We start from the raw sequence: 14,259 nt of genomic DNA, 5'->3' as shown, positions 1-14,259 counted from the left end.
GCCTTGTGGCCTCGATTCGCCGCCACGGCCTTCCCAGATTGCGAGACGTTCGTAGACTCTCAACGAGACGACGCGAAAGTGTACTATTAACGAATTTTAGTCTTGCTGTATATCTATAGATATTTAGATACATTGTTCCATGTAATTTCTTTAAAAATATAACTCTCGGTTCTGATATTTATGCTGCATATGATTGTTAGATAATTAGGTGCGATTAGATAATATATTATCTTTTTCAATGTTATCACGTATTGATTTAGTATAAAATATTATTATTATTATTTTATTATTAATTTATACGTGTAATTAATTTTGATTTGTAGTGAAGAATATTATTTGGCCTTTGAAAATATATATCTTTCATTTCTTAACATTGCTTAGACAGCTAAATGATGTCTTTTGTATATTTTATGAATATACAAGCGATATTATGTTTTGTAATAATGCAAGAAGAATATCGTAAATTTTATAGTTAACTACAAATATTGCATTTTTACATGGGGTTCAAATGGACTCTGGCAGTAGTACAGATACGGTATGAGTGAACCTTAGTATCTAATAGTAAAAGGAAGGGAGAAAGGCTGAGGAAACGGAAAGAGATTTGAATGCTGGTCAAGCGGCTTTGTCGATACCTTGACCTTATCTTGACCACGGACTACAGTTCGGCTCGTTTTAAATCCATGTACAAACGTTTTTGATTGCGATTTTTCGAGATATCAATAATTCAATTATTATTAATATCTTGCGGATGTATGATGCGTCAGATAAATAATATCTATAAGAGACTCTCTTGTTCTCCATTGCTCGATAATATCTCGATCGATAATATTATTATAAGCTATTAATGTACAGAATTAGATTAAATCGTTGAATTATTAATTTTTCGATATAATGCAAAATTCATGGAGCATAAAGTCGAAAGTTCTTCTCCGTTCTACGTGATAGAGCGACTAACGCGCGGTCATTGCCTTCGTTTGGAGAGTTTGACCGGCAGATTCCATTGTACCAAGAAACGATCTTCTTTGAGAGCAATCAGTTCCATCAAATACTACTTAAATTAGATTATTAGGGTATTATTATCATTAGAAATTATATGTCATTTACTGAATGCAATTTAGTTGGCCGAAAACATTGAGCACTATTCTAATTTTATGTTATCAGTTTTAATTCTTCAATACTTATCTTAGCAATTTATATACTATTGTTTTAATTTTTAAATAGCTCGTAGTATTTTTTGTTAACTTTGTCATTCTATATAATTTAATGAATTCAGCACGCCCCATATGCGTAAAAATTTTGTATTTTTTTAGTTTTTTGTACATTGCATTTTGTGAATTCAAAATATTAGAATGCATACGAGTTTAATATGAAAAACTATATTTCAAAAAATTAATAAATTTCTTTCATAATATTAATGCGCATCGATATCTCTTTAAGCAATCTCAAAAGTTAAAAATAAAAATTATGTAATAAATTTTTGTATATAGCATAACTGTTAAACGGTTTTCTTTTATTATCTTTTTATATTGGATAGCAATGATGATTAAAAGAAATGTCTATACCGATATCATTTTGACATACTGACTCGGAGTGCCTTGTACGTCCACGGATAATCAACTATTGTGCTTAATACCGAGTTCACGATTCTCGAATGCCGCACGTAGCCGTTAATAATCCACTGATAACCGCGCTGACTCAGCGGTGTATGCATTACGCAGCCTCGTTGCTGCTTGCACGGAAGAGTTCGACTGCGAGGCGACAGCAAAACATTCTTTTTCACTGGTTTAAGAGTAGTAGAGATTATATAGAGGTAATATATTTTTTATTTTTTTTTTTTTACGTAAAGAGAGAAATTATAGAAAATGATATATATAAAATATTAATGCAGTATATAAAAATTAGATGTATATATGATAATATTTTCTCTCCCTCCTATGGCTTTGCCACTCAGATGAACAATTATTGACACATCTTTGACAGCGCATTTTCGTATGCCGATGACAGTTTGGTGAAACCGGACGAACGTGATCGTGCGTTGCGTTCTACCATTGCATAATCGAGGTCGGCTTAATCTTCGATACTTCCAAATAGCTTCCAAACGATCATGACGTTAAAATGACGTCTCATTTAGCGGTAGCGGAATTTTTTATTTATCTTGTTTCACTTATCTTATCTTTAAGATTTTTCCATCGTTCTTGATTCTTCTCTGTTTCACACGCAACGTTTTATCGCCGTATTATTTCCCTTTTATTTGCATTCCATTAGTTACATTCTCCCGGCTACTTAATATTCTTCTTCCCGTATTTCGCGATTTTCGTGCGAAATACACGAATGCTGGAAAAACCAGCGACGGGTATTTGAGCTGTTTGAAAATAGACATGCTCGTAGGGGCACGAAGGAGTGGTCGATTACTCGTCGTAAGCGCCGTTTAATTGTAATGCACATCGTGACACGTGTCACGGTATGGCACGACCGGTCACGCATTCACGTTGATTACATCGACGACATGCGCATCTACAAGCATCCTCGTACGTGCCATTTGAGCACCGTTAATAAGGCTGAGAAAATGAACGTAAGGATTAACTGTATCGAAAAAAAGATTAAAAAAAAGAGTTACTAAGAGTAATTAAGCGTGCAAATTCGTTCGACAGAAATATCTGGAAGATATTTTCATTTAAGATATATTTATTAACATTACGGTACAGCTCGATACTAAAGCCTTACATATTCTAAATCAAAGCTGATTCTTTTATTTTCCCATGCGATAGAGCATTTCAATAATTAATTCGTGATGAGGTAGTAATGAGATAATAATGAGAATTGTTAATCATATACAGTGATCGAACAATTCGCTTCAATTATCGTGGCTTGAGAAACGCCTATGTAAAATACCGGATTGAAAGGATACGGACGCGATAATTCGCGGTGCTGCTTTACACCAGGTACGCAGGATTGATATGACATTCAATTCCGCAAATGTCAATGGTAATTGGAGAGCATATTATCGATCATTGTAGTGCCGATCATCCTTTATTTTCCGCGTTTGTGTGATGAGAATTTATGGTTTCCCTTCCCCTTTCTACTCTCTTCCCCCCCAATCTTCCCCTCGATCTTTGATGATGATAAAAACAGCAGATACACACAGAAACCAGTCATTTTTCTATCGCGAGTATGCGCTTTATCTAGCTGGTGCACATCCTTTTCCCTCCATGAAAGGACTCATGTAATGATCGTGTTATAGTGTCAGAGATACACAGAGATGCATCTGTATTTACTTTTGCTACACGGTCTCACGAAATAATCGCTTCGCTCGTACGAGGAGAGTTACGTAAACGAGAAAATGGAACACTAACGACCATAAGATTGGTTACACTGTACAGATCTCTCTAGACAGAGAAGAAAACAGCACTTTTATACATCTGTGACTGTTAGATTCAAATAAATTTTGTTAATAAAAATATAAAAAGGCAACACAATATCAGTCTTACGTAATTTTTATTATTTCCGTTATGGTAAATTAAACGATAAATTTCAGTACTTGTTTTTGTAAGGCTGACTAATTTGAATTAAATGTTTTCTCTATCGCAGTGAAAAAAATAAGTTATTGAAATTAGTAACGTAGGAAAAAAAAAGAGAGAGAAGAATTTATGAACACATTTAAAAAAGATTATTTTGTACACTCAAGCTGTTTCTTTAACTCATATCTAAATTCACCTCACTGATCGTACTGTTGTACAACTCGTGCGAAACTATCAGTTTAACGAAAATATCGAACGAAGAGAGAAGACAAGACGGAGAGTAATGTGTGGGTCAGTTCGAGCCGAACGAATATGCCATTTGAATTTTTAAGCACTTTAACAGAACTGTCAGCGATGGCAAAATTGCCGCAAAACGGAAACTCTGACGTTGTTTGCAAGGACGTCCCATAGGTGTAAGTCTCACGCTGTGTTTTAACTAAACCCGAGCGACATGTCTGGTCGCGCGATTCGAAAGTGCAAAGCGAATGGAATTTTTTTTCCGTCCCATTCCTCGTGACGATGCCCTCCCGCCTGCGTACGATTTCACCGTGCGAGAAAAAAATTCCATCCGTTTGTGTTCCCAATCGTCTCAGAGAATTCTTCTCGGAGGAGAAGCGCGCCGTTTTACTAGACGATCGCACGAACTTCGGATTTGAAGAAACCAATCGCTAACTGATCGTTTAATATGAGCGATTAGAATATTTATTAATTAATGAGGGAGTTAAATCGTTTTGCAATTGCTGCTAGAATCAGTCACTTGGCATCGACACTTTTTTTCTCCTGTTTGTGTTACGAACGATCGTGTTACAACATTTATCAGCCTTGAAATATATTCGCATTTCACATTTGCTGTTGATCGTTTGGAGTTAATATTTATTTATAGAAACTTATATTTATAAAAACATATTTTATTTGATTTTTAATCCCTACTTCTCTCATGGAATTAAAAAAAAAAAATCTTATTAAATCCTTAAAATTTTAAACCCTTTCTTGCTATTCAGTGTTACATACTAAGACTCAAACAATTAGATGTAGTAAGTATGAATGATTTGTCTCGTTTTGCTATTTGTATTTTACAAGAACTTCGAGACCTTTTTATGAACGGTTTTTTCATGATATTCGAGGTAAGAAGCAATGATCGAAGGCGATATTACATACTTGTCCTTGCGATGAATATTTACAAGTTTACTTACACGTGTTCTCTCTCTCTCTCTCTCAACCATTGTGTACTTGCACAATACACTTGCACACGACTTCGTATTGTCGGAGATATCCTGTTAGATAATTACAACAACGGCAAATCTTGATTTGCGAACTATACGCATAATGACAAGGTAAGAGTAATTAAAAATTCATCTCACAGAGACGCGAATAAAACGGTCGCGTTGTTTTTTTTTTTTAGCCAGCATCGCGCCTCTTTAATTCGTACCTAGATATTTCTGCGGACGATGACCGCATACAATTAACAAGTTTTCAAGGAGATCAATGAGAGTATCGATCTTGACGTAGCAATTTACGGATGAGCGTTTTATAGGTGATGTAAATTCAGCAAAAATGGCGGAAGACGGAGAAAACGAGATAAGCAGGCCAGCTCGCTTACTAAATATCTTATCTCATGAACTCATGACTGGCAATCGCGGTTTTCGCCATTGGCGAACAATAATTGCACAGTTCGCTCTGTACACGCGGAAAAAAGTCTACACACCGTCCGCGTCTTCTATTTTCGTAGGGAAACATGTCAAGGTAATTAGACGTTTCATCACAAAGCCGTCCTACGAGCGCACGACATCATCTTGAGATTGAATAATCGCCGCAGTCGCAGTCGTCTTTTATCTCTCCGCGAGATTCGCATCTTCCTCCATTTGAATCGAGGAGGGAATTGTAGGGTTTGTAGAATAGATTTTATTGCGGTGTTGTAAAACTCATTGCCTGTACACGTGTCTCTGGTATAGAAAGGATATATTAAATCCGCGGTGTATTCATTCATCGTCGCTAATTTGTGCGAATCCTCGTATATATTGGTAACTCTTTCTAACATCGCGGTCTCTCACGGTTTCTGTACCCGTAGTGTAATTTGCGATTATACCGATATATAGTCCCCCCAGCGAAATACCTTCAGTCGTCGACACCGAACGTATATTATGGATCTAACCAATCCAAACCGGCTTTCACCGGCGACGAATTGCCTTAATTCCACCGGTTGCTGGCCAATTTATTTTCACGATTGGGATTCGTAGAGGAGATTTAATCGGCCGCGAGATAAATCGTTGCCTCAATCCCTCTTCTAATCGTACAACATAGTGGCGCCGAAGACCCAAAATTTTGCGCTTAAAAAATAACGCAAAGGAAAGGAACAAGATATCGGAGTCACGCGATTAGGTGAAAAATGTATTTACATAATTTATATATATAATGTATATTCTTTCCAATAGAGCTTTGTGATTTATATATATATATATATATATATATATATATATATAAAATGTGATTTATATATATATATATATATACAGAATTATAATGTTAAGACCAAAGCCGATTTATTTGATTTGAGAAAAGACAATTAAGGAATGTTTTACTTTTTATTGTATAAAATGTAAGGTTAAGACTTAAAATACAATATATCAAAGTATTAGTATTTTATAAATTTTGTTTTTTTATATTCTTTTTACTTTCAATAAAAAACTTGTATGTCTTATTTCTCCATTTGTAAAATAGTGGTTTTTGAAAATTACGTAAATATTGGAAAAGATGTGACCACGAGAAGAATGTTGTTCCTTATTTAATCTATTTTGTCATCTATTCTGACTATTATACAAAAATATCGGCGTGTACAGCGACCGATGTCTTTCAACAAAAGCACTGAAAATTATGTTGATTATTTTGACGTGCGGTTGTAACGAAGCGTGTCTATCTCTGCGCTGCATAATTTTCACTGCTAGTGACGCAACAGAATAGGCACGCGATTTGTTACGTTCGCGATTTAAATAAATCTATTTACGTATCTCAATTTTAATAAAACTATTTGACATACAACTGAAAACACTTCGCGTCGATACGTCCGCCGAGAGATAAATTATGATGAATAAAAATACTTTGATCCTCTTTTAAAAAACATAACAGCAATAATTATGGAATATTTATTTTCGCCATATATTTAATCGGACGACGTATACAAATTTTAATTGTTTACAATATATTTTTTTTTTTTAGTAAATTGATTAGTATCGACTTTAAACGGACCCCATATGCTTTTTATTCGTGAAAAAGTCGGCGGTAAAATTATCGCGGACGCGAGTAGCAATCGCTTTTTATCGCACGAGAGATATGGCGATTGTTCAGAGAATCACACTCAATAAAAAACCGTCGGGCATATAGTGAAGTAAAATCGACTATATATTACGTTCGTCTTGATATATTTTTTTCATCGTGAATGCAAAATATTTAATAATTTTCCGTATTATCTTTAATATTTATTATTTAATCTCTGAACTTTTAATACATTATAAGTTAAGCAAATAAAATAAATTTAAAATAGGTTTTTAATATTTAATAAATTTTAAATAAAATAAAAAAATATGTAAATTATGAATTAGCATTTGGATTATGTCAGATGTTTTATAAAAAAATATGTTCATGGATTAATATTAATTTGAATATTAATTACATAAGTATAAAATTGAAAGAATTGCGAAGTCACAAAAATAATACGAGTTTGCATATAGTTGTTTTGATTATTTTTGTTTTATTTAAGTGATACAATCTAACAAGCATAGATTTTTGCGAGATTTTGTTTGCCTCAGCAAAAATGTTTATTTTATCCCTTACTATACTATAATATACGTGTATACGTGCGTGTTCGTTGTATCCATACTATTTCTAAATATTCATGCAAAAATTACTTTCCTTAAAGCAATTTAACATTATTATTCTCATTTAAACTATCTATTTTACGATCTAAGAAATGGATAGGAACTTTCATGGAATTTATTTTATTTAAATTGCGTTACCTATATAGAAGATGTAAGTAGTACATCAAGGAGAGAGTTATCAATGACAATTAACTCCGATTACTCTTCCTTAAGAACAGCGCAACGCGCGCGCGTAATTACTCGCTCTTTTTCGATCGCAGCGAAAGATCGTCCGTCATTCGCGGTAATCATTCGTAATTAGCATACACGCCTGGCGACTGATTAATATTTTCGTATTCACTCGCGCGGATTATTACATATAACGAGGCGCCAGCGTCTCGCCGTAGACCCGCTTTAAGGATTACGCAGCCTTGCCGTTCTCTCTCTCTCGAAAGGTTGCCGTTTGTCACGCTGTGTTCACCACGATCACGGATTCTTGTTTGCGCCAGCGGTAGCTCCGAGAAAGTCATAAAATACGCAAAAATATGTTCTAATAGCGTATTGCAATATCGCATTGATATTACTTACATATTCTGTGCTGCATGGCTAAAAGTGTTCTCTGAATTAATGAGAGAAACGTGAGTTAAATTAATTGAGTTGATTCTTTAGACATTATCATTAGACAAGCGATTCTTTTCATCTTTATTCTCTCTGTTTTTATGTATTACGTCTATTTATCATTTATGAGAAATCTAATGTAACAATGACATAGAAGTGATAAAGCAAGATATGAAAAATGGTATAAATTTAAACTTATTTTTTGAAAGAAAAAGATTATCTTTTTTTATAAAAAGAAATATATATATATATATATATATATTAATAAATATATATATATATATATATATATATATATATATTAATATATATATATATATATTAATATTATTAATTTTATATTTTATATGTGTGTGTGTGTGTGTGTGTGTGTGTGTGTGTGTGTGTGTGTGTGTGTGTGTGTGTGTGTGTGTGTGTAATTAATTTTGATAGATTACCATTTAATCTTAATATCTTAGTATTAATAAAATATTAAGTATATAAGGATTATTAATTATGAATAAAATATTATAATTAAAAATTAGTTTTTATAATTGTATTTAGGAACAAGTTGAGACTGCATAAATCATAAATAGACATTCGCGCGTTGCGCAAAACCGAAGCGACGATCTGATAAAGAAGCTACACAGGAAACAGTGTATGCGAGCATATTATCATTCTATATGAAACAATGTATGTGCATGTGCAGTACATAAAGTCATATTAATGTGTGCATCTCATGTATGTGTGTATACATTTTGTGTAATTGTGTTTTACTCGTCAAGAACAGTGACGAAACTCTCATTTAACAAACGCACGTTAATCACAGATACACACGCAAGTATGTTTTTATTGAGTACCTTCAGCCTCGACTATAAGGGTATCAATAATTTATGAACGTAGAGACATTTTTAAATATTTTCAGCTTACTTACATATATTATTTAACATAAAAGAATGATTTTCTTATCCAAAGAAAAATAAAAATAATCTCTCTTATTGCACATTAACAATATTCCACGCGACGTAAACGTCTTCAATTATTATACAAATATCGCGATTAATTTACCATCAATCTCTACCAACAAAAGATTATAACTTGTCTTTTAACTGGTTGCACTTTCCATCGAAATGTCATCTGTGTCTATTCACATCGACTACGTGTTTTACAAAGATTGTTGGAGATTATTATTGCTTGGTAAAACTTCACTTTTGAAAAAATAAAATGTGAAGAATTTTCTACATCTTGTCAATATTTGAAGAATAAATATTTACAATTGTATGTCCAGGTAGCCGACACGTAAAATGGTGGCATCGCAAAACGACGGTGGCAGAAGTATGGGCGGCGGCGGCGGCGGCGGCGGCGGCGGTGATGGTGGTGGTGGTGGCGGTGGTGACGACACAGTTTACACGGTGACCGTGAGCGGAGTCGGGTACAGAAACGAGGGTTACAAGGACGACGGCACCGACGGCATACCGCCGGAGCCGCAGAAGCCGCCACAGCTTCCGGTGGCGGACGACGACACGCAATCGCGGAAGTTCAAGCTGTCGCGCGGCGAGAAATGGCGTATCCTGAAGAACATCGGCACCGTCTCGATCGCCTTTATGGTGCAGTTCACCGCGTTCCAGGGCACGGCGAATCTGCAGTCGTCGATTAACGCCAGCGACGGCCTCGGTACCGTCTCGCTCTCGGCCATCTACGCCGCCCTGGTGCTCTCGTGCATCTTCGTGCCCACCTTTCTTATCAAGAGGCTCACCGTCAAGTGGACCCTCTGCCTATCCATGCTGTGTTACGCGCCGTACATCGGCTCGCAGTTCTACCCCAAATTCTACACCCTAGTGCCCGCCGGCGTGCTCCTGGGTCTCGGCGCCGCGCCCATGTGGGCCGCTAAGGCCACGTATCTGACGCAGGTTGGCGGCGTCTATGCCAAGATCACCGACCAGCCGGTCGACGCCATCGTCGTACGGTTCTTCGGCTTCTTCTTCCTCGCGTGGCAGACGGCCGAGCTCTGGGGCAATCTCATCTCCTCGCTTGGTATGTCGATAGCTTCAAATTTCCAATTTCGTGTTATTAAAGTTATTTCAATGGTGTGAAAAGCAGTTCTGTTCTGTTTGAATTTACAAAACTTTGTTGATGTTTCTTGAGAGATATCATCTAATTCGTGTATATTTGAAATCAGAATACTTGATTAAAGAGCGATAAGAAAGGCTTAACAAGATAAGAATATGGTAGTAAAATCAATGCAAACTACATTAATTGTACAAATTGACTTATTCAGTCTTTTCTGGCGCCTACGTCATATATTTACGTATTTATGATTAATGATTACTCAGGGCCAATTATACCGTTGATACTCTGTGAAGAGTTAATTTATGAGAATAAAAATCTCTTCTATTCTCACGGTCGGAGTTAGAAGTGATTAACGAGCATTTTTACACGGTTGAAAACTAATGTGTGTACTTTCGTAAAAGTAGCTCTTTTGCTATTTGCGCGTAATAAAGACATTCTAAATATCACAATAATATACAATGTGTATACTAAATTAACACTATTGCCGTCTATTTTTCACGCGTAATTAGCTCACACTATATCTTGATATCGCGCAAATATTCCAGTAGAATGTATGTACAGTTGTACATCGGTTTATCATTTTAAACTAGTTGTTCATTATTTACATTTTTCTTTAGAATTATAAAGACTTCTTAAATCAAGTAATAAAAACCATTACTTTCTTTATTATTTTTTTCCAAATTATCATAAATATGTGATATAAATAATTTTTTACAAAACTCCTCAAAGCTAATTTTTAGTTGATTTAAATTGTTTAGATAAATCAAATAATTTAAAAAAAAGGCATAAGAATACAGAATATTTAATTTAATAATTAGATAGAACTTTTTGATCAGTCTAAATCGATCTAATTTCGCGGCAATGTACGGAGTACGCGCGCAGTAGAAATAAACGTTGCAGTCAGACAGTCCGATTAAACTCTCGGTGCTTCTCCTGACGCGTGTATATTCTAGCGTCTTTATACATGTCGTTTCCGTGTGCGTGAGGGACAACGTGGTCGGTGAGGGACTTGTCGAACGAGAGAAGTCGTAAGAGTGATAGAGAGAAAATCGCTTGCTCGCCGGGAAGAAACAAGATTTATCCGGTATAAACCTGCGGCAATTGGTTTCCGTACTACCTCGTACGCATTCCCTGATACCGCAATGTGTCTGCACACATATATACAGACACGTAAAGTATCATTGTGTGTCTTTACGTGTGAAGAAACGTTTCTTCGATTTCTTCGCTCGTCGAATGCCACGCCTACGAATGGATTCGGCCTAACGTTTGCATAAATACAATCTGCGGCGTTTTAAATGTTAAATTGAATACATAAATTATAGAATTAAAAATGTATAGATTAAAATTAAATTTGAATGAGAAGATTGAGAAGATTAGAATTTAAACTTAAATAATTAATTAATATGAAAGAAGAGTAAAACTAATAATAAAATAATAAAACGTATATTACTTTTTGTTATATGTGAGACTTGACTGTAAATTCATATGAAACTTGTATATTATAAACAGCAATTTATACAAATCATCTAGTTTATATTACATTTTTTAAATTAAGTAATAAACTTTTATATATTATTTTATTTTTTAATGTATAAAAAATAAAATATATGAAAGTAAACAATTTTAAATAATATTTTTATTTATTAAATATATTGATTGAAATATATTGAAATCAGATCTAATTTATAATAATATAAGATAAGATTATATAAACAAATTTTTTTGAAATCATTATCAATTATTTAATGGACAGAGAAAAGTCGATGCCATTGGCGCCAGGCAACATTTGCAAAAAACAAGAAAGGTCAAGATTGTTTTGAATCTTTGTCAAGGTTGACAAGTGCGCAATATTATAATGATGAAGAGTCGATAGTGATGTGAAGGCTACAGATTGCATGGACATGTCTTATTGAATAATTCCTCGAAATTATTGAGATCTTTATAGAATAATTCGATAATACTTGTACACATAAAATTTCTTACACGTTATAACATCGATTATAAATATGTATATCACACATGGAAGGCATCGATTAAATATATCACACATTGACCATATTTATATAACATGATCAATCGAAAATAATCCAGTTTATTTTTGTCGCGCTAATTAAAATCTTTAATATAATCACAATTACAAAAAATTATAATCGTGTAAATTATATGTCCCAGAACCTACAATTTTAATATCAATGTCGCACTTTTTAATACATTTGAGATCAATTTTTTATCACAGAAAATTTCAAGGAAGGTCATCGCTTATTTTAATTTTTTAATAATAAATATCGACAATAAGATATGATTGGCTTCAATTTTTTAATAAAAATATATCGACCGTAGTATTAAAAATGCAAAAAAAGAAAAATTGATTTGCATATAAATGAACAATAATGTTATTTCATCTTGTTCTTTTTAATCTTAAAAGTTTAATCCGTAATATTTTTAATTAAAATGTTTCTTCAATCTTTTCCTCACATAAAACATATGTCTAGTTACATATAAATATTTTCTACTGCCCAATCATTTCGAATATAATGCGAATCATTTCCACATAAAATATAAATTATATTGAAACAGAGATTATTTGAAGATGATATCTTCAAGAGGTCATTGACATACCACTACATAAAGTGCATACACCTTGTAATTGTATGCCTGAACTAAATGATGATTACCGAACATGTATCTCACATGTCATGTCGTACTCACACAACGGCAGACACCGTTAAAAAACAGACATTTCTGATAATTGGTGACGAGAATGGTGGGGAGAATCGTAAAACACAATGTAATATTATTAGCGCTGCTCCGGTGCGGTGAAAGTCTCCTGATCGGCGCTCACGCGGATCAGTCAATGTAGATTCCAGAATGACGATAAACCTCAGTTAGAATTATCGATTAGTTTTTATCTCCCGGAAAGTGTTCAAACGCCCGTGTGAAATTGCGAATAACAAAATTCCAGGCACGCCGCGGCGATAGAAGATGAAAGTCGTACGTCAGTAGTTCCGGTCGATGATTTAACCGGCAAGAAGCGCACGGCCGTTAATTTTTCGTGGCGACGTAACGCGTGCCGCAATTTGCGCCGGACGATTTCTCGGGACACACGGAGGATTTTATCGTCACGTAAACGCACGCGTACTCGTTACACATTACATCACACGTGCGAAAAATAATAACACGTGGCGACCGCACGTTGGGCGCGTTTCAGCAAATCGTTGTTGCTTCGGGGCGCGTAGCGACGAGTTCTAGTCGACATACCCGATTTAAATAACACATCGAATACTAACGAGATCCTTCGAGAAAAAACGAGCGCATTCGAACGCATATCGTGCGCTTCCTCATTGACGACATACATGCGCGTGGGTCGTTCGTACAGCTGCACAGGAATTTCTCCTTCCCATTATTTCCGAACATTTCACCGATGCGCTTCGCGGAGATCGGTTCAATGATCCCCGCTTGTTAACGAAGCATCAAATTTTTAGCTCGACTCACCAGACCACTCTCTCGGGATTAAAATAACTTTTATAGCGACATAAAACGCACGGAAACGCGACAAGAGCGGTATATAAACGGCACAACCCGTTTGTCGTGGGATTTCTTTCGCGTTCGCGGGATTTTTTTTCACGCGGAGCGCGGCTTTGCAATCTCGGTTGCAATCTCTGTCTTAACGGCGATAATAAAGCAATCAGAACACGCTAGGTTGCGATGTCTATTGCATCTCTGTCAGAGGTAACCAGCAACGTTATTTACATTCGACAAAGGTCTTCTCCGACTTCACGCGCCGTGAATAAAGGTACGGGATTACGCGATGGAGTCTCACCATGGGTGCAACCGTGACCCCGATGTTCGGCGTTACCTCCGTCGCGGAGGAGCCGACGCGCATAATCGATTTTTCGGACCGTGAAGCGACGAAGCGACGTAGCGTGCATAATGCGCAAACCGCGAGTCCGCAAAATCGATTAGGGAAGAGTCGCGTCGCCGGTGAAACTCGCCTATGAAATATTGATTTACGAACTGCCCAGCTTCGGTCTCGCTCGCGTCGTGTCCCGGGCTCTCTCGTGACGATCGAGTCGGTAGATACATCGGTTTCCGGTTACGGCGTAACAGGTCGACCTCTCGATTTACTCGCTCGCACACACACCTTTGCCTTACGCGATTCTTCGAGCTCTCGCCTCGAACCGGCGTAATCGACTTGGCAATAAATCGTTACGCGTTCTCTGCTT

General features: G+C 35.7%; 1 protein-coding gene across 2 annotated transcripts in view; it reads left to right on the top strand.

The window, feature by feature from the left end:
* Positions 1-14,259, top strand: part of LOC105423680 (UNC93-like protein) — a 49,930-nt gene that overhangs the window by 8,338 nt on the left and 27,333 nt on the right. For both annotated transcript variants that reach the window (XM_089075818.1, XM_089075819.1), the window contains exon 2: positions 9,255-10,000. In XM_089075818.1, coding sequence (XP_088931944.1) covers positions 9,271-10,000 — 730 coding nt within the window. In that variant the 5' untranslated portion in view covers positions 9,255-9,270. The remainder of the gene's footprint in view (positions 1-9,254; positions 10,001-14,259) is intronic.

The sequence above is a fragment of the Pogonomyrmex barbatus genome, unplaced genomic scaffold, assembly GCF_055798465.1.
Source record: "Pogonomyrmex barbatus isolate J1 unplaced genomic scaffold, ASM5579846v1 scaffold2, whole genome shotgun sequence".
Lineage (NCBI taxonomy): Eukaryota > Metazoa > Arthropoda > Insecta > Hymenoptera > Formicidae > Pogonomyrmex > Pogonomyrmex barbatus.
Note: the sequence above shows the minus strand (reverse complement) of the source record. Positions and strands in the feature narration are given on the sequence as shown.